At 37.4% G+C, this 27510-nt stretch overlaps 4 protein-coding genes across 5 annotated transcripts in view; 3 read left to right on the top strand and 1 right to left on the bottom strand.

The window, feature by feature from the left end:
• LOC127624651 (ankyrin-1-like) overlaps nucleotides 1-16755 on the top strand; it is a 42514-nt gene extending 25759 nt beyond the window's left edge. The window contains exons 32-39 of one of the 2 annotated variants that reach the window (XM_052099466.1): nucleotides 1269-1343; nucleotides 1445-1576; nucleotides 4596-4754; nucleotides 10347-10416; nucleotides 11525-11822; nucleotides 11938-12018; nucleotides 13028-13119; nucleotides 13533-16755. In XM_052099466.1, coding sequence (XP_051955426.1) covers nucleotides 1269-1343; nucleotides 1445-1576; nucleotides 4596-4754; nucleotides 10347-10416; nucleotides 11525-11822; nucleotides 11938-12018; nucleotides 13028-13096 — 884 coding nt within the window. In that variant the 3' untranslated portion in view covers nucleotides 13097-13119; nucleotides 13533-16755. Of the gene's footprint in view, nucleotides 1-1268; nucleotides 1344-1444; nucleotides 1577-4595; nucleotides 4755-9764; nucleotides 10417-11524; nucleotides 11823-11937; nucleotides 12019-13027; nucleotides 13120-13532 lie in introns of both variants that reach the window. The other variant, XM_052099465.1, reaches the window with a different exon arrangement.
• A 995-nt stretch (nucleotides 16756-17750) lies between these two features.
• Nucleotides 17751-20928, top strand: LOC127624677 (eukaryotic translation initiation factor 4E-binding protein 3-like). The gene is made up of 4 exons (XM_052099510.1): nucleotides 17751-17912; nucleotides 18007-18204; nucleotides 19674-19865; nucleotides 20189-20928. The coding sequence occupies exons 2-4, from the start codon at nucleotides 18069-18071 to the stop codon at nucleotides 20218-20220; spliced, it is 360 nt and encodes a 119-aa protein (XP_051955470.1). The 5' UTR covers nucleotides 17751-17912; nucleotides 18007-18068; the 3' UTR covers nucleotides 20221-20928.
• A 942-nt stretch (nucleotides 20929-21870) lies between these two features.
• On the bottom strand, nucleotides 21871-23524 carry LOC127624672 (uncharacterized). The gene is made up of 5 exons (XM_052099505.1): nucleotides 23132-23524; nucleotides 22946-23007; nucleotides 22769-22860; nucleotides 22549-22667; nucleotides 21871-22443 (listed from the first exon to the last, which is right to left on the bottom strand). Exons 1-5 carry the CDS (start codon nucleotides 23399-23401, stop codon nucleotides 22306-22308), a joined length of 681 nt encoding a protein of 226 aa, XP_051955465.1. The 5' UTR covers nucleotides 23402-23524; the 3' UTR covers nucleotides 21871-22305.
• Nucleotides 23525-24051: 527 nt separating this feature from the next.
• LOC127624673 (uncharacterized) lies at nucleotides 24052-26334 on the top strand. Its single transcript, XM_052099506.1, has 3 exons — nucleotides 24052-24198; nucleotides 24608-24769; nucleotides 25715-26334. Exons 1-3 carry the CDS (start codon nucleotides 24157-24159, stop codon nucleotides 26147-26149), a joined length of 639 nt encoding a protein of 212 aa, XP_051955466.1. The 5' UTR covers nucleotides 24052-24156; the 3' UTR covers nucleotides 26150-26334.
• Nucleotides 26335-27510: the final 1176 nt, after the last annotated feature.

Below are 27510 nucleotides of genomic sequence, written 5' to 3'. Positions count from 1 at the left end.
TTATAGCAGAAGAAAAAAGTAGGGTAACAAAAGTTTATTTTTCTTACAGCATTGGTAAATTGTGTTTATTTTTTAATTTTTTTTTTATAAATAAATGAGTTAGATTTTGCTTGTCAAGTAACTATAACTTATTTTAGTATTTTTACTTTTTTTTTTTTTTTCTGGAATATATATATATATATATACACAGATCAGCCACAACATTAAAACCACCTGCCTAATATTGTGTAGGTCCCCCTTGTCAAAATAGCACTCTTCATATTCTTCTCACCACAACTGTACAGAGTGGTTATCTGAGTTACCTTAGACTTTGTCAGTTCGAATCAGTCTGGCTATTCTCTGTTGACCCCTCTCGTCAACAAGGCTTTTCCGTCAACATATCTGCTGCTCACTGGATGTTTTTCATGTTTGGCACCATTCTGAGTAAATTCTAGAGACTGCTGTGTGTGAAAATCCCAGATCAGCAGGTACAGAAATACTCAAACCAGCCCATCTGGCACCAGCAATCATGCCACAGTCCAAATCACTGGGATCACATTTTTCCCCATTCTGATTGTTGATGACCTATATCTGCATGATTTTATGCACTGCACTCCTGCCACACGATTGGCTGATTAGATTATCGCATGGATCATTGTTGGTGCCAGACGGGCTGGTTTGAGTATTTCTGTAACTGCTGATCTCCTGGGATTTTCACTTACAACAGTCTCTAGAATTTACCCTGAATGGTGCCACAACAAAAACATCCAGTGAGCGGCAGTTCTGCGGATGGAAATGTCTTGTTGAAGAGAGAGGTCAACAGAGAATGGCCAGACTGTTCGAACTGACAAAGTCTACAGTAGCTCAGATAACCACTCTGTACAATTGTGGTGAGAAGAATATCATCTCAGAATGCTATTCTAAGATGCGTGTTGGTGCTGTTTTGGTGGCACGAGGGGTACTTACACAATCTTAGGCAGGTGGTTTAAATGTTGTGGCTGATCGGTGTGTGTGTGCACACTGTATATATATTATATTCAATTACTCGTACCATACAGCAGTTGTAACATGTCCTATAAGATACTTTACACAACTGTCTTTATTGAACATAAGCAATTATCCACCATAATCAATTTGCTGTTTTTCACAACAGCTGTAATGATGTAAAAAGTTACAATAATATATATGTATTCCTTGTAATCACTACCATAAAATATGAAGCTTATTGAAGTGTTTTTGTGCATTGGGAACCGCTGTGGAAACTCTGGTATAATTTGTCTTTGATTCAGCCACAGTGAATGCCATGGAGAGAACTGAGCTAAAGATTGCACAAATATCAGAACAGCTTGGACTGAGCTGGACTGGTAAGTGCTTTGCCCTGAATAATATATATTTTCCTCATGTTCTCAATAATTTTTCCCTTAATTCACATTTGCTAAGTTATTTGGTCTGTGTTCATTTGTAGAGCTGGCAAGGGAGCTGCAGTTTAGTGTGGATGATATAAACAGGATAAGAGTGGAGAATCCCAACTCCCTCCTGGACCAGAGTTCAGCTCTTCTCAACCTGTGGGTCAGCCGAGAGGGAAAGAAGGCCAAGAGTGAGGATTCTTAATTTAAGTTCTACTCTCTCTGGCTTTTTACATTGAACAGGGTCATATCATGAGGAAGCAGGTTTCTGTTGGTCTTTTGAGATGAAAGAATTCGATGTACTTTGAAAACATACTCGTTCTGAACTTCTACAACTTTAACATCACTTGGTTAAACATATGACAAACATATGACCAACATCTACAGATGACTGTCCACGTATACACGTTACCAACGCCTGTGGTCAATCATAATATTTGATATGCTCAGTCACAGTGAGGTTATGAGGAGGAAGCAGAATAAATGATATTTTATTCCTAAACACCAAAAGGACTAACAATTAAAGGGTAAATAAGGCAAAGTCTGTCAAAACGTGCCATTTCTGGCTGTGTGTAGCACCTTCTGCTCTGCATATCCATCTGAAGGAACCCACCATTAGAAATAAGCAAATGAAGTTTATTTTTTAACAAGGTTCCTGATAATATTTGTCTGGATTTAACATTTTGCACAGTGCAGCAATGGGCATGGCCATGAAGTTTTGGTATTATGCGTAACAAGCATGATTGCGAAAAAGTAAAATATGACAGTGTGGAAGGGCGGAGGGCGGGGCCGGTCGTGATCCTACGCACCCGGTCTCGTATCAGGCTAATTATGCCTCCGTGAGGTTTAAAGTCTGACTGCAGAGGGCCGTGCGGGAGAGAAACTCGAAAAATTAGAATATCGTGCAAAAGTTCATTAATTTCAGTAATTCAACTTAAAAGGTGAAACTAATATATTATATAGACTCATTACAAGCAAAGTAAGATATTTCAAGCCTTTATTTGATATAATTTTGATGATTATGGCTTACAGCTTATGAAAACCCCAAATTCAGAATCTCAGAAAATTCGAATATTGTGAAAAGGTTCAGTATTGTAGGCTCAAAGTGTCACACTCTAATCAGCTAAACACCTGCAAAGGGTTTCTGAGCCTTTAAATGGTCTCTCAGTCTGGTTCAGTTGAATTCACAATCATGGGGAAGACTGCTGACCTGACAGTTGTGCAGAAAACCATCATTGACACCCTCCACAAGGAGGGAAAGCCTCAAAAGGTAATTGCAAAAGAAGTTGGATGTTCTCAAAGTGCTGTATCAAAGCACATTAATAGAAAGTTAAGTGGAAGGGAAAAGTGTGGAAGAAAAGGTGCACAAGCAGCAGGGATGACCGTAGCCTGGAGAGGATTGTCAGGAAAAGGCCATTCAAATGTGTGGGGAGCTTCACAAGGAGTGGACTGAGGCTGGAGTTACTGCATCAAGAGCCACCACACACAGACGGGTCCTGGACATGGGCTTCAAATGTCAAACGCCTTACCTGGGCTAAAGAAAAAAGAACTGGTCTGTTGCTCAGTGGTCCAAAGTCCTCTTTTCTGATGAGAGCAAATTTTGCATCTCATTTGGAAACCAAGGTCCCAGAGTCTGGAGGAAGAATGGAGAGGCACACAATCCAAGATGCTTGAAGTCCAGTGTGAAGTTTCCACAGTCTGTGTTGGTTTGGGGAGCCTTGTCATCGGCTGGTGTTGGTCCACTGTGCTTTATTAAGTCCAGAGTCAACGCAGCCATCTACCGGACATTTTAGAGCACTTCATGCTTCCTTCAGCAGACAAGCTTTATGGAGATGCTGACTTCATTTTCCAGCAGGACTTGGCACCTGCCCACACTGCCAAAAGTACCAAAACCTGGTTCAATGACCATGGTATTATTGTGCTTGATTGGCCAGCAAACTCGCCTGACTTGAACCCCATAGAGAATCTATGGGGCATTGCCAAGAGAAAGATGAGAGACATGAGACCAAACAATGCAGAAGAGCTGAAGGCCACTATTGAAGCATCTTGGTCTTCCATAACACCTCAGCAGTGCCACAGGCTGATAGCATCCATGCCACACCGCATTGAGGCAGTAATTAATGCAAAAGGGGCCCAAACCAAGTACTGAGTACATATGCATGATTATACTTTTCAGAGGGCCGACATTTCTGTATTTAAAATCCTTTTTTTATTGATTTCATGTAATATTCTAATTTTCTGAGATTCTGAATTTGGGGTTTTCATAAGCTGTAAGCCATAATCATCAAAATTATATCAAATAAAGGCTTGAAATATCTTACTTTGCTTGTAATGAGTCTATATAATATATTAGTTTCACCTTTTAAGTTGAATTACTGAAATTAATGAACTTTTGCACGATATTCTAATTTTTCGAGTTTCACCTGTATATCATCAAGCCTGTTCTCGCCTCCTCCTTTCCATTGAATAAATTTACATTCTGTTTTTACAAATTAAAAAGCATATATGCAGTAAGTCAAGGCGATGGTGGGTTTGGTGAAATTAAATTAATAGAAATATGGACATGCTCCATATGTGGTTCTCATCAGTATTTGGATGTAGGCACCATTTACATAAAGGTATGTAAGTATTAATTTTCATCTACTGACACACAAATCATGACTAGTATTAAAAGTGCACTCAGTAATTTTTTCCCCATTAAAAAAGTTAATAAAATAATATATACATATATATATAAATATATAAATATTATTTTATTAGCTTTTTTAATGGGAAAAAATTACTGAGTGCACTTTTAATCTCAGTAACCATCTTGATATTGGACACTTTAACTCTTGGATTAAATTAATCATGGCTGATTGTGAATAGTGAATTTCTACAACGTCATCTGTTACTGAAAACTATTGAGTTTGAATGATGCTGCATCCACACCACTAGGTGTCACTGAGTGCACCTTTAATAGGGATTTTATGTGGCATACACTTCACTTCTACTTCACTCTTGATTTTGAAAAAATCAACAAAATCATTCAAACTCCCATTTATTTTATTTGTGTTACTTAATATTAGATTTTAAACCTTGATTTCGCCACGAAAATAGCCACAGACACTGGCATGATGTTAACAAACAACAAACAGAGACCAATTTCACCCTTACTGTTCCCTTGTCTCTGAGTACTACCGTAACACTTACTCATCATATCTTTTACAGTGGAGAATTTGTATGGAGCTTTAAAGAACGTTGACCGGTCAGACATTGTGAAGTCTCTGGAAGCCCAGGCTCCTCAGGCGGTTCCTGAGGTGGTGGAGGAAGGAGCCTGCAGATTGGCTGATCGCAACTCCACTCTGCTTTCCCCTAATGTCATCAATGGTAAGAACAGACTGCAACATGGACTGATCTTCTAATCCTCTGAACTTATCAATGGCTACATCTTTGAACTGACACTAGGCACCAAGTAATACAAGGCTTACTGGTAGATGATGGAAATTGCCTGAGTAGGCCACTTATTGCATATTAGCTGTAGTCTCAATATCCATAGCATGAAATCTGGGGAGAAAGAAGGTCTGAGACATGAACGTAATGAGAGCTACTTTTTCCCCCTATTTTTCTAATTTTTCTTGAATCACGAATGAAACAGGCATGTCATGGCAGTGCTACCATTTTCCGCCTTTACCATTCGTTATTATAATGACTACATGAGACCATTATTTAACAAATAAAAGTAAGTAATCTTAAGTAGGGATGTGCAAAACTATTTATATTTTCAAAATTGACTAGTCGCTTTTTTTAACGATTCAATTTTTAAGATTTTTTTAATTTGGCATACCATCTTTAAAATGCAACATTCTTGGCTATATCAGCAGTGCTTTAAAGAGGCATTCAGTAGTTCTCTAGCTAGAGTTAGCTTTGCTCTTCTTCGTGTACTTGAAGTACCGATGTGACAGTGGTGTTAGACGCTATACTGCCATCTATCAACGTGGATCAGCATGATCATCTCTGCTGCCCCCGACATCTTTGGAATATCATTTGCATCTGGAAAATGTCGGAGTTTGAGGTCATTTCTAAAGTTATTTATTACTACTATAATATAATTGCTTTGCCTAAAAACAAATGTCAGAAATCAAGTGAACTGACTTCAACAGTTAAATACAGATTATTATTGTTTCTCATCTCAATAATCTTTGGAGACTGTTTATAAGTTTCACATTATTTCTAAAGACAGTTATTACCTTTATTAGAGAACTGCTCATTGTGAAATAAACATCAATTATCAAGAGATACAAATGTTATGGTAAAGGAAAGATTAGAATTGTTTTTGATGATCAAATTTAGGATGCCCATGAATACTGTTTTTGACAAACTCGTTTTAGTTCCAAGCAACCAAAGTCATGGTTTACACAAAATCCACAACAATCGCTGTACCAAGCTACTTTGCACTAAATGAATGAAGACATAGATGCCTTACAGTTACCGATGTTTACTCTAGTTTTTTGGCTTTTCCGTTTTTTGTCTTCTTGTTTCATACCTTTTTTTTGCTTCTTCGGCAGTACTGCTACTGGATCTCCCGTTGTCTCTGCTGCTAAAGCACAATAAATTATATGTTCCATTGTGTTCTTTTCGCTCTTTGCATCACCAAAGAACAAAAGTGTGCACTAAATAGGCCAAGCGTATCTAAATAGGCGGCTGCCAATGAGTGCAAGGATTCTCTTCTACGGCGTTTAGTGAAACACCACGGGTGATGTGATTTCAACATGGCGAAACACATTGAAGTGGGTGACCCGCACCATGTAGAATAAAACACTTTTTATAGAAAACTATTATGAGTACAGTCATAATCATCTCATGTGAGTGTACACCATTTGGATCAAACTTCACAAAAACGTTAATATGTAAAATTGGCTCCAAACTACTGAGTGCACCTTTAAAGGAAATGTATTTAAAAACGCAACATCTCTGAGATGGTGTTACCATTCTGCTAAACCAAAGCACTCTGTTTGCATGCAAATAAAGCAACACCAATAATAAAATCAAAAGAAATTTGGGCGACTAATTGACTAGTCGACCAATGTGACCTATCTGTATTTCTTTGCCATAATCATGAAGCAGTTAATGCGCATGAAATAAAGAAAACATTACAGTAACTAAAAAAAACTAAAAATAAATATGTATTGGGGTACCGTGGTGTGTGTTTTAAAATATTATCATGAGGAATGGTGAGGAGCATGCAGGTTCGTTTGGATGAGTCCTACAAGGAAAGACTCTTCCTTTCAAAACACAACAGGCCTCCATACTTGTGTCTGCCTTGTTCCCTCTCTCTTCTCCTCTCTCCCTCTCTCTTTCTTAAACATGTCATCTGCAGCCCAGCCGCCCTACTCTTCCTCCTCACAGCTCTCCTCTTCGACCTCTGACCTCATAAAGACCTCTTCTTGGCCTCCTCTTTTCCTCTCATTCTAGATTTTTTGTTTGTTTTGACCTCTTGTTCCCATTGTGTGGGAGCTGTGCTATGTCTGTATGCATGTGCATGCTGCTTGACGTGCTGTCTTTTGTCTTCTCTGAAAAAGAAATGTATTGTTAGGCTTCAGCTAAAAAGAGGCCTTTGTTTATGTTGTTCTGTAACAAACTTGTGTATGCATGGCATGATTTGAACGTATGAATTTCCTCCTGTGTATATTTCACTGTTTGTTTGAGTGATGCTTTAACTCCTGAATTTTAGTAACTTCAGTAACTCTTCTCATCTTTGGTGAATACACTGACGTTGTTCTTTTAAGCCCTGCTGTTCTGTTGGCAACAGTTTACATGGTTGAAAAATGGATCTGTGACCCTATCATGTTGCAGAAGCATTTTTGGAACATTATGTGTCAACTGATATATTGCTGTTGGTGTTTATCGATGGTGTGTGTATGTGTGGGGATGACACCATTTCAAACCGCAGGGCTTTGTGTTGTTTACGATGTAATGGGCTGTATTCACAAAGGGAATCATGTAGGCATTAAGGACAAGTCTTTGTAGAGTTTTATTTTAGTGTGATGAAGTATGCCTCTAGAGTCACAAAATGGATTTGCAAAAATAATGTCTGTTTCCAGACATTTTTACCAAACACTTCCAAATTCAATCAAGTAGTTGAGCCAAAGTTGCTGTGTCGGATTAGTTGGGAGGCTCAAACAGAGCAATGTTTTGAAACCGCCACAGTGTTACACTTTTTAGGGAAATCAATCTATGAATGGCTTACTTAAAGTTGTCACTGCATATTTAGCAGAGATAAGAGAAGGTATTGTATTTTAACATTGAAAACATACATACTTTAACTTAAAATTATGCTGAAATGAAAATATACAAAATTATAATATACAGGAAAAAAACACATGTGAATGCAGTCCTAATGTGTGTGTACTTGTGCATATGAAAAAGACTAATTTAACCCCCCCCCCACTCAAAACAATGTGTGATTCCAAGATGTTGTGGGCCATAATTTTGTGTTGTGTTTTATATTGTGTTTTGACTCACATGTTTGTGTAATTGGGCACAGTGAAGGTCTCCATTTTCATCCTCATTTTCTTCTTCAATATTTCTTTATTTCTTTTTTTCATTATCTTACCATCCATCATGACTATAACCATCCATTCATCTATCCATCTGCTGTACCTATCCATCTACATTAGCTAAAACATATAATAAAAATGGTGCCATTTGTTTGATAGATAATCATTTCGACTAAAAAAAGTAGTTTATTGTATAGTTGCATTATACTTACATAAATTACACTGTTGGTACACTATAATTTATTTCTGAAAAAGATTCAAAATCTTCTAATCTTTTGACGTTTTTATGGAAACTCGCATTCTGGCAAAGAAATGTAAAATTGAAAAGCTCAACTGTCTTTGGATTTTTGGTTATATAAAGTAATTGGATGTGAAACATGATCAAACAAACAAGTATGAAATGTTAATATAATGAAAGGCAGTATTTATGTCAGGACAGTAACAGGAGCAGTGGAATGTAACGTGAGACCAATCCTTGATATCAGGAGTGCAGATGTTATGCGATTATTGTTTTGTTTTGGACCATAACTGGGAAAGAGACAATAAAAATGCCTTCATTATTGTTCTGTGTCATTATTCGATTATTATTAGCTAATGCCCTGTTATTAACTAAAACACATGTCAATGGTGCATTTTTAGTTGTCTGTTTTCAATTTTCTGAATACATATTATACTATATATTGTTGCATTTTCCATTCAGAATAAAATAGTTCGTCAAAAACATGCATGCGATTTGACACATGACATGTAAAAACAGTTATATTATATATTTAGCAATTCCATATCCATTTGAACAATCCCAATATATATGAATGTGAATCATACATTATACCATACACACAAAAGAAAAGCCATTGTTGCATACTCATTAAACTGAAAGTACTGCTTGGTCATGTACACGACTTTCATACATATGATAAAGAAAGATCTGACATGAGGCAATTTTGGATTCCTGAGTGGATTAGTATGTATGTGGGTGGATAAGAGTATGCTAACAGAATATTTTGTTTTCTTTTTAATATAATGTCAATGCGCTGCATCTTTGGCATTCTGTCGATTTCCACAGACATTAATTTAGACTTGCACCTCATTTTGTATAAATTAAGACATGGTACAATGGATCATTACCAGAAAAATGGACAGCACCGCAAATAAACATTTAAAACATACTATCTCTTGTTTAGTTTTGAAAAAACAAAAAAAATTAAACTGTAGTTTTAGCGTAGTGGTTAATTGATGTGAATAAAACCAATACATTTCATGATTTTATTTTTTTATTTTAATGCTACATAGAAAATATTTGGGTAGATTTATTTGGATAGAATGGTGTAAACTAAGATCTGATTACATTCTTAAAATAAATTATGCTTGTACTATATTTTTGCCTCTGCACTGGAACAGTTTTACATAGCCACAGTCTACCCTTCTTTTTGCTCTGCTCTGTTATACCCTATTCTTGGCCCCAATCCCAAAAGTGAAATTCTTTTGAAAGTATTGTCTGTAGTAATCAACAGCATACATAGATGTGGTACGTAGATAATAGGTTGGGAAAAAACCCTGAAAACTCATTCAACAGTGGAATGCTTGGTGTGTGTGATTTAAATGCCCCATCTCTTTCTACAGAAAAACAGCCAGTGGCCCTGCATTTACTGTTAAACTAGAAACTTTTACTTTAAAGCACTACATCTTTGCTCACCTACACATTGACAGAAATTGACCACACCCAGAGCACTGTGTTCCATTCTGCATGCGCTCTCAGTGAGGGTCATGCCCCCTCCACCTACCCCCACTGTGTCTGAATGGTGTTAGCGTTGCCTTTTTTTGTCTGGCTGTCCCTCAGGTTACGGGCTGGTGCAAGAGGAGCTGCTCTCCCCCGCTTCTATGCAGTATAGCCTGCCCTCCCCACTGGGCATTGAGCCCTACTGGCAGGAGGTATCCAGCCTGGAGTGTGCTCCTATCGCCACCACTGAGGAGGACACCATGATGGAGATGTCAGATGTGCAGGTGTGGCCAGCAGGGGTCAGTCCATCCCTGGTAACTGTTGAGGACTCGTCTCTGGACGGTAGCAGCCGTGCAGATGATTCGGAGGGCAACACATTGAGTCTGCCCTGCAGTAGCTTGGGGAGACCCAGCAGTGGAGCCAGCGGGGCAAGTGGTTCTATCATGGAGCTGGAGGAGGAGGAGGAGGAAGAGGAGGTTGATGAAGATGACTTACAGCATGAGCCGGTGTCCGGGATCGCAGAAAAAGCGTGGGCCAGTGGCGCTGTCCCAAAGGCCAACTACAATGGGCAGGCTGGAGGTCAGAGGTCGGAGGGGAAGAGGACAGAGGTGGTGGCGGGCTGCAGTGTGACAGGTGTAGCTAGAGGAGGAGGAAAAGGTGGAAAAGGGGCAAGTTCAGAGGAAACGTTTTCTGTTCTTACAGGGCAACAGATCTACGCTCAGTTGTGTGAGAGAACTGGACTGATGCGAGCGCTTGAACACAATGGAGACAGGTATGGATTAGTTTAGTACCCCATATTATACTGCCTTCATCTGTTTCACACATACTACGTCTGCAATCGCAAACTTGCTTTGTACTTTGTAACTCAGCAGAAATGCTGTCAGTGTGAGAGTTAAGCTCAGTCGACAACATTTGTAGCATAATGTTGATTACCACTAAAAATCATTTCAACTCGTCACTTATTTAAAAAATCAAAAATCGTGGTTAAGGTAAGACACTTACAATGTAAATGGGGCCAGTCCATAAATATTAAAATACAGTGTTTGAAAAGTAGAGCCAAATGGCATAAACATTATACATGATTTTAGTGTGATAAAGTTGCTTAATAACCTTATCTGTGTAATGTAATATCCAATATTACAACTTCGTTGTCATGACGAATTCACACTGATAAACCCTGTTAATGATAAATGCAGTAAATCCCTGATTTATCATTCTAAAATCATGTTTACAAGTACAATGTTTATGTCTTGTGGCAATACTTTTGACACAGTGTGTTTTTAACGGTTATGGACTGGCCCCATTCACTTCCATTGTCAGTGGCTTGCTCTAACTGTGATTTATCCGTTTTTGAATGAGTGATGAGTCAATTATTTTCCGGGGAAATCAAGCTTAACTTGTACTGAACCCAGAATATTCCTTTAAAACATCCCAATAATATATATATATATAAAAAAAACGGTTTTGGGTAATATGCCATTGAGAATTATTACGAATTTGATCATCGTGAAATCTAATTTACATGAGTTGCATAACCAATTTACATTCAAACTCGAATTAATCTACACGGAATGGAACCCAAACCCCAAAGGGCAGACTAAACTTCCTATATTGCAAAATGTGTGATGAATAGATTTACAGTGTATTTTCAACATATTTATTTTCAGTGTTTGGTGTGACGTGTCAAAATAGACTTGGTGCAGAAACTTCTGGGATGTAGCACCATGCTGCTTACATTGGCAGTGAGAATGCTTTAACCTGATAATATGTGCACTGAAATAAATATGTACCACTCTCGCATCGCAGATTCAGGATGTGTACAACAGGCCTTAGACAGACAAGCATAATTTACATCACCTTTGTGCATCTAAACTTTGCAGGCTTGGTGGGGAGGCCTTCCAGCCTTACTCCCAGGAGAAAGAAGGCTTTGCTGACTCCCTCCACAGCTGGTCCCAACCCAAATCAAGACAGACCATGGAGGCCATGATGTCACCATCCCAGGAACACAATCAGTCATGTGTAGTACAGGAGGCCCTGCTTACACCGGTATGTGATACAGGCCATTCAGAGGTCCTGTGTGGGCGTCTGCTGGGCACTCATCCATTTGAGAAAGGGCTGGGCTTCTCAAATCAGGAGGGGGAATTACAGGCATGGGACCAGGACAGACAGAAGGCACAGGTGTGTCCTCTGGCCTGTCCAGTCTGAGCAAAGATCATGTTTTAGAGCATGGTGTTGATGTGCAATATTTGCTGATTACAAACTTGAACCACAACTAATATTTCACTATTTGCAGAAAGATGATTCAATAGATCTCACCGGTGATCATCTACATGAAGAGCAATTTGCAGATGAGCACGGGAAAGTTGTAAGCAAGGTGAGTGCTTCAATTCAGTTCAGGTTTATGATGGTCATAAACACACTCATGTAAAGACCCCTTGCGGTGTAAAGGCTAAAGTATATTTCAGTTTTCTGCCCTGCCACAATTATCCAGTCACCTGCACAGCCTGACATCGTTAGAAATTAATGTAATTTCAAGAGTAATGGTGCGTTCATGTCATGTCGGAATTACCGTAATTACGAGATTCATACATGCAAAAAACATTTCACGTCTTCGTAGAGCTCGTAATTACAAGTTGTAACCTCGTAATTCTACTGTATGAAAGCTCCAACTTGACAGTCATGACGTCATGTGAAAAGAACAAATATGGCAGCGGCCTCAACAATTAAAGTTTATGAATACATATTTCTGTTTGATATGCAATCTTATTGTACAAAAATTACCTGGAGCATTTTCTTTTATCTTAAACATTTTGCAATAACATATCAAGGTGAAATAATGAACTGATGCAGTGATAAATATTTTGCTGTTATCAATAAAAAAGCAGTTTTGGTGTTGAGTATATTTTGGCAATATGAGTATTGTCATAGAAACAAATAACTTCCGAGTTCCCAAAATGTGAACGGCTCTGAGTAGAACCTCCGAGTTGTTACAGTAATTACAGTAATTCCGATGTGAATGCAGCATAAGAGCAAGTTATTGCATTTTATAACTTGCAATTTATAAAAGAAAATTCCTTGGAATAACATGCATTAATTATTTGCACACAATAAGACCTGTAATGTACCTTAAGAAAGTAAATAGGGTAGATCTTGAGTTCATGTTGACTAAATTAAATTGTTGACATGTTTATATCTTGCTACCTGAATAATAACGCATATAGTTTAATGGCACAAACATTTGAAGCTAACTTTATCTTTGCCATTGCCAAGCATTCTTGTCTATATTATTGTATTTGAATAGAGTATAATTTCTGTCCTATGATTCCATGAGAGTTTGTAAAATAAATTCTGGTCTTCTCTCCCATTGCTCCTTTTCATTTCAGTTGGGAGTGGATGTGAAGAGGGATGTTCAGGCTGTGAAGCGCTCCAGTTTTAAAAGAGTAAAGCACTGAATCTAACGCATTCTGTCCTGAAGGTAAGGGCAGGAAAAGTTTATATGTTTTTCAGAGGTGCATTATGTAACATTAAAGGAATATTCTGGTTCAATACCGGCTAAGCTCAATTGACAGCATTTAGGGCATAATGTGGATTGCAACAAAAATTTGTTTCAACTTGTTCCCTACTTTTCATTAAAAAAATCAAATTAAAAAAAGCACAAATTTGGGTTACAATGAGACACTTACAGTGGAAGTGAATGGGGCCAATCTGTAAACATTAAAACACTCACTGTTTCAAAATGATAGCCACAAAACATAGTTTGCTAAGCTTGACAGAACCATCAGCCGTTTGGTTTAGCTAGAGTGAATTTGGTTGGCTCGCTTCCGGCAGTGGATCTAAAATGTCTCTTTGAAGAGGCAATTTGTTCAAGAGGGATTGCTCTTCTTTCAGAGTCGGACATCCACTGCCAAACCATCCTTCATCTGCGCATGACTGGACAGGACTGGATTAGACAGGACAAAACATGGAGCGATAGGAAAAAACAAAATGACAGGAGGGAAAACATTGAAAACTCCACATACAATCCAAAAGCACCAAGAAACCATGGAGCATCACTGGAACGAAAAGGAGTTCTACCTGTAGTTTTGTATCATTTTTAACAGAAAAACTATACGACTAACTTAGGGCATGAACTTTTCGTATAAAACGTAAAGAAAATGACCAAAAAAAGCATCAAAAAGTGCTTCCTGTCAACTGTAAACGCATGACTGACTGCTGGTGCATGACCTATGAGCTGTCATTATCTAAAAAAAAAAGTGAAGGGGTACAAGGTAAAGGGCCGTTCCAGGACTGGGTGCAGGGGGCAAACACACGGACCTTTTATCTTGAAACAAAAGGGGCTCTTGAAAATGAGAGTCTCAGGAACACAACAGCCCCAAAAAAGCAACAGTTCTTTATTTCGTCAAACAGATTGTCATAACACCGCTGCATAGCTGACGCTAAGCCCGTCCCTTCATTTACACTGGCCCTTTATCCTGTTATTCTATGTGATATATGCACTCTGTGCTACGTGAATGTGCATTGGTGTGTGTGTGTGCGTGTGTGTGTCGGTATCTAATGCATGTGTACTCTCTTCTGGCTTGGTACTGAGCTTTTTTTCTGGATCTGTCAGAGCTTTTTTGGTGTTTGCAGTGGGCTTGAGAATAAGCCACTGTGCTCTCCTGTTCGTGAGTGTCTGGAAGTTTATTTCCAGGCTTTTTTAAATGTATTTGTGTTCCTTTCAACGGTCAGCCACCTATTGCTTTCGTCTAATTTGGTTTGAATTTAAAGACCTCCTCCCTTCAAAACAGTGTGAATATTGGATCAAGTAAACTTGGTGTATCTACAACACTCCAAAATCCCTGACAACCTATGGAGGGCACATGCTTTGTCTTATAACCTGCTCTGACAGTTCACAATTGACCATCCATTCATCCACATTTTTAGCTCTGATGCTTTTTGCTGACTTGCCATGTTGGACCGATTTCAGAGACTAATGTAGCATTGCATGCTGGTTAACACTCCCTTTCATGCTGTTCTCTTGGGCCTGCACTTTGCCTGGGAGTTTTTATTATTTTGTATTTTTAATCAGACTGTGCTGGTGAAAAACTGATTGTAGTTGTGAAGTGTTTGGCTTGGGGACTGTACAATCACTAAGAAACTGACTTTGTAACGTTTGGGACTTAAGATGGAGCTATGTGAAATGGAAGCGTTTAAAAAACTTTGAAGATGCTCTTTGATTATTCATTTCCTTTTGCATTTCGATGTACAGTTAAAAATAGACAAATAAATATGCAGACAGCACTGTGACAGTCAACCTTAAAATTGACCCCTGAACTGTGAACTCACAACTGTCTGTCTTACTCTTTGGCTTCAAATGTCTCACTTATATCAACAAGGTTATACGCAACCTTTTCAACTATGGGAAGCTTAAATATACTTTTATTGCAAGTACATGTTACCGATGCCATATTCCATTGTTCACATGTATGTTTTCACAGTCACCTTTATTTTACTTTATTTATTATGAAAGAGCCCAAACATACACAATCTCTTTAAAGTATAGTCTACTAAAGCAATAATATCACTTCCTGAAACAGTTGGGATACAATTTCTGGTGCGTGTGTGTGTGCGTGCGTGTGTGTTTGTCTATGAGCACTTGTGTGTTCCGTATATACTCTATTTATTAACCCAACATTTTAGTAGCATTTGTATAATGTATAATGTTATAAAAGCATGCATGAGGATCTCACAAATGTCCCAGTATGCAATCATGTGATCTTGTGTACATACCAACTAAAGTTCACTGTACTGACACTTCATACCGATGTGTGTACAAGATATCGGTGTTCAACTTTAATGGGCAAGGCATCATTGTATGATCTATGAATGGCAAGTCAATGGCAAGCATAATAAAAAAAAAGGGACAGTGTTCAGCATTTAATTAGAGCACAGTAGCTTACATAACCATGAGCACACAGTGATTTCAGGTCACACATTCATATAATTTAAGTTGAGGGATGTAAATGAATGATTAAATGAATGAATGAACGAACAAATGAATGAATGAATGAATTAATTTTAACTTGTTTTCTAAATCCCAAAACAAAAATAGTTAACTAAGGAATGCATGGACAATTGGATAAATTACAATGATTGTACTTTGTATTTAAAATTTTTGAATTGGATCCCTTTTTTTTTCTGGGGTTCAATTCAGCTGTGTGCTTTGTGAATTTGCACACGTCCCTTCTCACCAACAGTCATCAAAAAACTTATCAGTTCTGCCTCATACTGTATATTATGTTTTACTGTTCACTCAGGTTTGTGTTGACAAATGATTTCTCTTCCATGTTTAATGGTGAATCCTATGTCCACTATCAGGAGTATAAGGATTGTCAGTGAGGGGTGCTGGGATGTGGGAAAGGGGTGCGGGTGACCTCAGCATGCAGGACATGGATTCTTGTTGAATACCTTATCGCTGCTGTAACAGTTGTCAATGACCTGTATTATTTTAGTTTCTGAAAATAAAGCCGGGGGAAAGGGAGAAATATGTTTTTTATTTATTTATTAATTTATTTGTTTATGTATTTATCTTGAAGAGAACAAAATGATTTAACCTTGCAATTGTTATGTATTAAAAATTGTTTATTTAAAACTGTTGCAAAAATGTAGACTTCACCTATACTTGTTTAGAATTGATAAATGACAGTATAAACGCAATATCATGTTACTCTGTACTAAGGAATGCATCTGTGCACATGCACAGAAAATATGTTTTTAATAAAGAATATATGTATAAATATAATATGACAAAATATATTTAATTAGAATGCTATGCACCCTTATTAGAGTCATTATGGATGTACTTTAACATATTAGTTAGAATCCAGTAATACCAACATGCCCACATCATGGGGAATGTAGATGCTTTGTAGCTATTTAAACATGTTTTAATTAAGTTATTTTTTATTTTATAATTTTTTTTTGTATTGCAACGGAGAAAGGAGATACGAACATTGAATATGTATACAAGCCTTTTATTCAGATTATTTCTGACATGAATATATGTATAGACCATTTACCCTGTACACCAGCTCAGATTATTTACAAAAATTAATAAAGAAAGATGTGACATATTGTGACAATGTGTGCGTGTGTGACTGAATCTCTTTTCACAGACTGTGATGAAATCTAGCAAACTTATATATATATATATAACTTATACAGTACAGTGCAAAAGTCACAAAAGCATTTGTTTTAAGATGGTTATTTATATCTTCAGCTTTAGTGTGTCAATAGGAAATATAAATGTTAGACTCCCAAACATTACTTTTGCAAATAGAAAAGATTAGAATAAAAGATCAGGGAGCTCTGCAACAGATGTCATGGCCCCTACAAATACAGCTGCTGAGGGAGCGACAGTAAATTTTGCATCATTAGACTGCCATAATGAATTGTCTATAGAACTTTTTCAGCAGCATGAATCAAGCAAACTTTTTTATATTTGCAATTTTTAAATTATTTAGTGTACATTTATAATATTACACTTTGCATCAAATTACTCTGGAATTAGTAAAAAAATATATATATATATATAATAATTTTTTTTTTTTTTTTTTACCAAAGATACATTGAGGTTTCTAATATAGCTGTTGAGAGAGAAATAGTAAATTTGCTGCCATCTCTCTTCTGAATGTTGTAATCTATTGTTCTCTAATTTTTTCTTTATTTGGAAGTCAATCTTGCAATTGTTTACTTTTGCATTCCAAAACCCGAAAGTGTGAAAAGGGTCACAAATGGAAAGTCGTAGAAACGTATAACGTAAAAGTGATACACAGAAATAATTTTATGTGTTCTCCCATTCACCGAAGTTTACCCCACGATGTGAACTTTCGCGTTCCAAACAAAGAAATGTAAAAAGTTTCCATAGTGTACCAAGACTACAAGAAAATGGCTAATTATGTTTAGAAGTTGAATTTAGAACGTACACGTACATGTTTACGCACGTGTGCGCTCTTCGTGTAAAACAATCTGAAAAACTACAATTCCCGTCGTGTTCTTGCAATTCCGTCACACGCCAATGAGGGCGTCGTTGCATAATTTCTCCGTTTTAAATAGCCCTTTCCTGGTAATGTTTTGTTGAGTGCGTGGTGTATGCATGAGGTAGAGAGAAAACGTGGTCGCGGAGAAGCCTAGCATTTTAGCTAGTTTGCGAGTGTGAATGTAGTGCTATACAAGCTCAGATATTTAGTATTATTTTGTATGTTGTCAAGTTTGCCAGAAAGGGAGAAGGTAAATCGTTATATAAATTAACTGCCTTCAGAGCTGCTGCACATTTTCCTGACAGGTTGTATCCGTGCTAAATTGCATAATTATTTTGCTTCAGGGTGCAGAGGCACGATTTGATAAAGGCAGCTTCTTACGTTTGTGGCCAGAATAGTGTTCAAAATGTCCATGGGCGGCCAGAAGACCACCAGTCAGGCAATTCCGACCACCAGACGAGTTACAATCAACGATGCAGCCCATATGCCTCATGATTACTCTACAACGCCTGGAGGGACTCTGTTTAGCACGACTCCCGGAGGTAAATGCCGTGCAATTGCAAATAAATAAGTTGGGGGTATTTTCAGCTGTCACAATGCACGCATTGTTGTTGTTTTGCTCGCGACATAGCGATGCATTAGAGAGCTCGTGCACCGTGCTCGCTCGCATTGTCTTTGTGCTTGACAGACTGCGATCCGCGTGCGCTATCAATTATGACCTCATATAATGTTGCAGACCTGTTTGTCTTTTATTGTTTTCTTTTGAACTGTAACTATCGACGTGTAATAATGAGGAATGTCTACGTCACCTAGAGAAAAGCATTGTTTATTGGCTACTCCCTGAACACGACACTAGCCCTTGGAAGTTCATTGTGGTTACAAAGATTAAAGATTCTGCTGGTCTATAACGCTAAACCTTTATGTATTCTGTTGTTTCTTTGCTTATTATTATTATCTTTTTTCCTGAGACTGCGGTTTATTTTGAACCGTAGATTGATGCTTTTGTCAGGTCAGGTGACAGCGATTGTAAACAGACAAGAAAACAGGACGTGACAATTCTCAAGGCATGTGACTTAATGTTGGTTTCCCAATTTACAAGGCAACTTCTGCTTTTTTAGCTCCTAAAGAACACTGCCCTTATTGTACTATTACAATATCCGGTGTATCAAAACATAACTGTTTGTCCATATCACAATTTTCAGCCATGATGTAACATACTCAATATGTCATATAATGTAGGCTATTTGGTACATGCAGATACATTTTTGTCATGTCATTTGGATGCTTTGTAGGAAATATTTGCATCACATTTGCTTTCTTTTTTTACAGGCATGAAACCTTGCATCCTTGCATTTATGAGTCAACATATGTATTATTCCAGTATTCTGTCTCCTGCTAACAAAGAATTACAAATATATGACATTGTCCTTGATTTTTTTTATTCCTTAAATTGATCTGTTTCCACAGTTATAGTTCTAAATCTAGTGCACTCTGCTTTAAGTCGCTAAGTAAATGCAGTTCACAGAGGTTTGTGTGTTCAATGTTGACATTAGTCTCAGCTGAACTGACAGGAGTGGAACTGATAGTATGTTCCCACTAGGTTCAGCCTGCTGCCTTTTTTCTCTTAACAATGCACAGATAAGGCATTTTGCCTCATAAAGCACATTGCACAAGACCTATATTTGTCAAACAACGTGCAGATTAACCTTTTAAAAGTGTTCCTGCTGAATGTTGCAAAATGCACAGTCATAAAGACATGTTTAGACATGCAAGGATCAAATGCAATGCCTTTCACAATAGTGACTATCATGGCACAGCCTGAGCACACCTGTCTGGCCTACATGTTTCACAATCTCGTGTTCTATGTTGCCCTTGAACCCTGATAGAGGACCTGCGTCTCCTTACAAAACCATCCCTCAAACCGTAACCTCCGTCATTAGAAGAAAGCTTTCAAATATTTTATTGGATTACTGATTTTGCATTAAAAAGGGTCACTTTCACTACTCCATAGGCACCAGGATCATTTATGATCGAAAGTTCCTGCTGGACTGTCGCAGCTCCCCATTGGCCCGCACACCACCCTGCTGCCTCCCTGACATTCCAGGAGTGACCAGTCCCCCCTCGGTCACCATGAAAAATAACAAGGCCTTCCCCAAACAGACTGTCAACAATAACATCAGCCCCCCTGCAGACAAGAATGCAGGTAAATGTACTTTCAGATATACTCATTGGAGCTGGCCCAAAGTCATCATTAACAAAATGTGTCAAAGGGTTCCCACAGGCCTGGAACTGTAAGGTTCATTTGTGATTTCCAGTCTTGGAGAAGTCATGGGAATTTCTGTTGTGAATACTGAACATTAGAAATGAATGACTGGAAATTCATTGGTCAAAAGTGTGGGTTACTGTGGTATTAAATGTAAAGTATATTTATTTTCAAAAAATCTTAGAGGGTTGTATCCTGTTTACCATTTTGTAAATGTTTGAGAAGCATATAATATTGTTTAATATTTGGTCTTTGATTTCAAGGTGAAGATGCCCAGTTTGAAATGGATATCTAATTACAGAGGACCTGCTACGCAAAGAAGGCGACGACTGTAACAAATATTACTGTGATGATAACTGTTCCCTTAGAGGATAAATGCACAGAACATTTCTCCCATGTCATCTTTCTTTTTCCATTATGTACTGTTCTATTGGTATTTTCTTTCCTTGTATTGATGCTGTCGCTCAAGACACGCAAAAGCCATTGCTTTTGATTCTCTACATCAGCTAACACTGTTGTGCCTGAAAGAGCCACCATCTCGGATGTCAGATCAGCGCATCCCAAGCACATTGACGCAGGCAATCCTGCCCAGCTCTACTTCTGCCTAAGACATGGGGGACACCTTAAAGTCCATGATGTGACATTGTTTGTTTGATACTGATTGTTTGGGTAGTTTTGCAAAATGACCAGTTTCTTGGTTGTTTTTTCATCAAGTTATTATGCAAGAAATCCAGACAAACTCAAGCTCAAATGCCAGCTTCTATAAATTTAGCATACCATGATAAAATTGACCGCTTCCCATTTGGCATTGATATTTTACTTTGTAGTAGTAAAAACAAATGATTTAAGTTAGTCTTAAAGAGTATTTTCACCTGAAGTGTCATTTAACAGAATGTAAAATGACTTTTTTTTTTTTTTTTTCTTCTGTGAAATTCTCTAAACTGCCCTATTATTCCTGAAGAGACATTTAAGCATTAAAATAAAATCAACAAACACCAGAGAATTGCAAAGTGTTTGCCTTATCTATTGCTGATATTTATACCAAAGAGATAAGGACAAAAAGACCATTTGCAGTTTACATATTCTAGACATCAGGAGATGTTCCTCTGAGGAGATGCTCTCACTCTGATGCAACCAGTACTTGAGCAGGCCGGTGATGTTGAAGACCCTCCACTGGGAGGTGGGTTTGCTTGGTTTAGCTCTCACACTGCCAAGGTGAAGCCGTGTTTCAGGGCAGCGGCTCTGGTCACATTCACGTTTGGAAGCATGATAGATATCCACCACCATGTCAATAGCAAAGGCAAATTCTTGAGGGCAAATCCGAAGTTCTGACCTCTGGATACTGTCACTCGCTGATATGAAGGACATGTCGAATGTCACCCCCAATCTGTCACCAATATGATAGCAACCTGAAGAATATTCACTGCGTGAAAAGAGCTGTAATCGGGCATGTAAAACTCCTGAGTACTCCACAAATAAACGGATGTGTACGGGAATTTGCTGTCCCGTCACACAATCCCGAATACTCCTGTATATGTACCAAGTTTGGGGCACAGCAGGGAGCCACTAGGGCCATCAGTTACCATGGTGAATCCCCCGGTCGGGGTCAATGCCAGGGAATATTAGCATTTCACACCTTTGGGACACAAGGCAGTGGCCTCCCTCAATTGGTCAGAGATCTTACATAGGATTGGGTGCTGAATGCTTTCCCCCTCCTCTAAAACCCCACACTATTGGTCCAGTGTAAGGCCTCATTTGGGTTTATTGTTACTCATTATTAATATTTATTATCATTGGTGTTCATGGTTATAATGTAAAGACAATCAGATAAACAAAGTTGAGTTTGTTATTTTTATTATTTGTAAATGACACTGGGCACATGACACATATATATATATATATACACACACACACACAATCAAAATTCTATAAATAAAAAACATGTTAGCATAGAATACACTTTACTATTAGTCATACAATATATAACCCCATCTAATATGTAAGGCCTGTGTATAATACTTAGAAAACAATATAATATATAAATAGTACAATATATAAATATAGAGATACCAATGTGGAATTGTATAAAATTAAATATATAAATGCAGTATATATAGAAAACTAAATAGAATTATATATAATACAATCTATAAATAATACTATATAAAATAAATACTATATAAAAAACAACAACAGAATATTCAAATTATACTATAGAATAATATTTAGATGCGTAATGCTAAAATAATTCACAGGCCAGCTTCTGTGGTCTCCACCGTGACTCGATCTGCACCAACTCGTGGATGATGAGTTCCTAAGTACTTCTGGTCTGCTTCCAGTCTTTTTTTGTAGCACCCCACACAGCGCAGACAAAGCTTTACTACGGGTTGGAGGCCGAACAACCCACACCGTCTTCCAAGGTGGCATCCTCCTCTTCAGACATTTGGTCAACTGTTGCAGTCTTCCAGATAGCTGCCTCTTCCTCTGTCTGGAGAACACCAGTCCTGCTGCTCAGCAGCTGCAAAATGGGAGGCAAAAAGAAATTAAACCACTGAAAATATCAAATGGGTTGGGATGGGAGCCTTTTAGTCTTTTACTGAGATTTATATTTATTTGTACTTACTCTTCTTTTTCTTTGTCTCGTGCGAGCAATGATCCTGCTGTCCTCCATCTTCTCTTTGTTCTCATCTTGGGCCATCCTGTAACCCCTTCGAACAGTTTCAAAATATGTCTTGCAGGATGCTAGAGAGGGAGATAGTGAGCAGGGAGAATGTGTTTATTTATAACTAACTAGGCTATACAGTTAAATAGTTGTAGTCTTGGTATATTCTCTTGTGACTTACCTTTAACAACAGCAGGATCTACGTCTGGTACAGCCATGGAGACGCCACTAAAGAGATAGGTTGTGACCTCGAGGTTGTGGGGGGAGGATAGACTGTGGAGCAGTATTTAAAGAAGGTAGATTAAAAATATAATTTAGAAGAAAGGACTGTTATGAAACAATAGTTTTAAAGATATACCTTGTCTGTGGGTCATATTTGTGTGTGTTGTTTTCCCCATTGTGCAATCTGCGTACAGCTTCCTGTAAAAATCCAACATAGTATGAGAGCTCAATTCAAATACATTAATAAATAAAGCACACAAAGTTAAGCGGACACCGCAAAATGTTTGTGACTTAAAAAACTAAAATAAATAAAATAACTTACCGCAACAGATTTATTCCCAGCTCTCTTTAATTTCTTCGAAGCAGGCTCCTCTCTTGCCTCTTTGAGCTCATCGATGTCCGCCTCCATCTTAACCAATCTCTTGTCCATCGTCTCCAGCTTTTCAAATATCCGCTTCAAACTTGCATTCACCATATTCACCAGTCGGTTTTCGTTCGGACTCGGAGTTTGAAAAGCCACGTTGTCCCGGCGTAAAGGAGTAACATCTCTACTCTGCTCTCCGTAAAACTCCAGCGTTCTTTTGCAAGCCATCTTCGCGTTGTAAATAGGATACGGCGTACCTTTACTAACCTGTATATTTTAAATATCTTTTGTTTTATACATCCTGGTAACACCCATCCACAAACAAAATGTGCCGCCTCTAAAGTTTTCAGGTAATGCTATTGGTTACTTTCACTGACACAAAACATAAACTGATTCCGTTGGTTGGAACTTGATGACGTCATTGTATTTCATCCAATTGCACGCTTGGAAAGTAGAAATACGGAAATCAAGCACTGTAGCGAAATAAACACAAGCAACCTCAGTCACTCCTATTTATTTTTTCATTGTCAATCTGTATTGTGTTGATGCCTTGCCTGTTTTTGTTGTTGTTGTCTCCACGAGAGTTTGTAATAAACATTTAAAAAAAAAAAAAAAAAAAAAAACCTCAGTCACTCCACAGTTTATCAGAAACATCAAACTACCGGATCGATAAAGGGTTTAACAGTGTCTGCTCTGACGGAAATTTAAAAGAAGAAGAAGAAGAACGGACCGGATTGCGAATCCCGATTTATTACAGAAGCGAATCGTAAAAAAAAAAATCCGTTTGCTTTCAAACCATGGAGGGAACAAGGAAACGGAAGAGACAGTTTTGTGGTCATTGTAACGATTTCGTTTCACATACGTTTTTTATTCGCACAAGAAAACATATTTTTTAAATGGAGTTTGGATAAAAGACGCTACCGATAGGCCTACTCTGCGTGTTTCAGAAAGTTTGTTTATCACGCAACCAGAGGACAACGAACATGAACAACAACCTGAAAATGATGTGGACAACACTCTGCAAGGTATGAATAGGTTGTTTTCAGTAATTATAATTATGCCCAGTTCATTTCTATTTGAAATTTGAAAGCTATACTACCCAGCTGTAGTTTCAGTCATTATTTTACTCTGAACTAAGCCATGTGGAGGCGTAAATGCATATGGTAACCAAGCAACGTTAGCAGACTTGGGACCAGCTGACCACCTACCTCTTAACAAATCATGAATGCATACATGATAAATATATCCAAAGTAACATTACAAGTAATTATTTTTCACTAAAAATCTACTCAAGTAAAAGTACAAATATGTTGCATTCAAACTAAGTTACTTGTGGGACACCGCAAACGTTTGACCAAAGTTACTGGAGAACATTCTTTATTTGTTACATTTTGTGAGAAATATTGTGTAAAATGGCTCGTTTTTCTGTTATAGAGAACTTTGATTATGAAGATCTCAAGCTTCCCCTGGGTGCCAGTGACTCTTCAGATACTGCCAGTGCTCCACTGTTGCCATCAACTGTGTTTTGTATGCAGCAAGGGGACAAACAGACTGATATACAAGACCAAGAACTGTACGAGGACTGCACTTTGCAAGGTAAGATTGTGCACCTGTCAATAGTCTCAAAGCCTGTAATTTATAACCTACCATAATTCTTTGGAGACTGTTACTGTGCTAAAGCACCCAGAGAAGTCTGTGCTACTTCTTTTGTATTTACAATAGTTTGAATGTATGATTACTCCTGTCCTCCTTAGTGATGATTTTGTTTGTGTGGTTTTCAGAGGTGTCAAAAGTATTCACATTCTTTACTCAAGTAAAAGTATAGATACTAGGGTTTAGAAAAGACTTCTGTAGAAGTTGAAGTATCAACTCAAGCTTTTTTCTAAGTACTGGTTTCAAAAACTACTTAAAGTATAAAAGTAAAATCAATGTAAGGAAAAAAAATCCATTAAGGACAAAAGCTTAGACCATGCCACAGGGGCATATAGTGCACTACCCCACCTCCTAGAAAAAACATTTTTCTAAAGGCCATAATGACTATAAAGTTATATTAAAATGTTTATGTTTAACATTTGGGACTACCTGTTATATATGCCCATAGAAAATAAATTTCAGTTTTATTTAAATTTTAGTACAATGCAAATACATTAAAGAACGTGTACTGAGCATTACCATGTGTTTCATGAAGCGGAAGATAGAATCACCTATCACAGATAATCAGTTTAGCGATGTGTGTTCAGGAGGCGGGACTCAGATCTATTATCCGTGTGTATTATTGGTCATTTTTTTGGACGATGACAAGCCGGAATGACAAAAAGCCGAAATGAAAAAGAAGTAACAAGGCTATTTTTAAAATGTAAGAGTAGAAAGTACAGATAATTGCGTGAAAATGTAAGTAGAAGTAAAAAGTCAGCTGAAAAATAATTACTCCAATAAAGTGTAGATACCCAAATTTCTACTTAAGTAAGGTAACGAAGTATTTGTACTTAGTTACTTGACACTTCTGGTGGTTTTAAAATGGGTGTTGTGTTTGGGTTACAGATGACAATGATGAGGGAAGACTTCGAGCTTTTCATGAGTGCCAGTGACAGTGAGTCTTCAGATGAAGATGGCTACTATGATCAGGCAGACAGTTTCATGGAAGAGGATCAGCTTGAAGACACTGACATTTTTGGGGAGGAAAATATGGATGCAGATGGGTTCAGGGTCACAGAAGACAGCCCTGAACATTTGATGTTGAAACTGCTTGCATTTATGCTTTTGGCATGGCAGGCTGTTTTCAAAATATCAGACCGTGCAATTTTTGCACTCTTGCGGTGCATAAGACAATTAATTTGGCTCATGGGACATATTCTGTGTGTGAACACACTCTGTGGGCTGGCTGGAAAGATCCCTAAGACTTTATATTCACTCAGGAAATGGACTAACATCTGCAGAGACAGCTTTAGCCAGTTTGTACCACAACTGTGCAGTTAAGTCACACTAGGGAGAGAGTGTCTGTGGTCATTCCAATGTGTACAGTGGTAGAGATTTAAAAAAGTTGTATCTCTGAAGTGACCATTTGTGTGTGAAACATTTTTGTTGTTTACATTGTTTTACATTGTTTATTTTGCAGGTTTTGTATTGTTTGAGTGGATTTTACACTAAATAAATTTGCATAATCCTAATGAGTATTTCTCCTTTGTTATGAAGAGCAGTGGACACCCAGATACAAACTTATTTTCAGGTACTACAGTCTTTGTTGTAGATTGACACAATGTAAAGCACTTATCAGCCAAATCACCTTTCCTGAATAGTAAGGAGGGGGGCAGGGGAATAGGGGCAATCTTGAGCTGCCAGTCCCAAACAAATTAGCATTTACAAAGCCAAGCCATCAACTAACAGCAGGGGGTCAGACAAGTTCCTGTTTTCGGGCATTTGCAGGCATTTACAGGTACGCATAACAAAGTTCCAAAGATCCATGCTAAAGAGCACATTTAGCGGGCGTATTCATTGCCCGAATTCTCCCGTTTACACCTCTTTTGACGCAGTGATTTAGACAAGAAGTGAGTCTAGAACATGAACAGTGCTTTAATTAAAAGGATAAGTGATGTGTGGTGCTTATGTGGGCCAAGACACTTTGAAACAGACGCCTTGTTGACTTGGCTAATAGAACCAGCTAAACTACCGCCATCAAATTAGGTTCCTGGTCACACTGAGCACAAGTAGGTTATATAACGTCATATATATACAGGTACATGTAGGCCTTCAAAGGCCTAATTAAACTTTTACGATTGTTATTTTGTTCAAATATAACATTAAACGTCTATAATCAAATAACAATTCTGAAAAAAGATGAAAAAAAAAAAAATCAATAAAATTATTAATAATAATAAATCTTTTTTTTTTTTTTTTTTTTTTTTTTTTTTACAATTTTGTGTAATATCTGTAAAATTATAGTGTGAAAATGCTCTTAATAAGTGAGCAAAAATAATGAATTACATTTCTTTATACAAAATCTACATAAATAAATATGAATCTGTATTTTATTATTTAGTATGTTATCTGTAAAATAATATTTGCTAAATATTATGCTGTAACAAACTAATAAAAAAATTATGAATTAGAACAATATAGAAAATTAATAATTATGAATCTGTATTTTATTATTTCGCTTGCTAGCTGTCAAATAACATGCCCTAAATAAGCTAATAAAAATAATTATAATTATTTTAAAACAATATTAATTTGTATAAATATGTAATAAATAAATAATATGTATTTTATAAGTTACCTGAAAAATAATATTCACAAAATGCCATTCTCTAACTAAATAAAAATGAATTATATTAATTTAA

This window comes from Xyrauchen texanus, chromosome 31 (genome assembly GCF_025860055.1).
Source record: "Xyrauchen texanus isolate HMW12.3.18 chromosome 31, RBS_HiC_50CHRs, whole genome shotgun sequence".
Classification (NCBI taxonomy): Eukaryota; Metazoa; Chordata; class Actinopteri; order Cypriniformes; family Catostomidae; genus Xyrauchen; species Xyrauchen texanus.
Note: the sequence above shows the minus strand (reverse complement) of the source record. Positions and strands in the feature narration are given on the sequence as shown.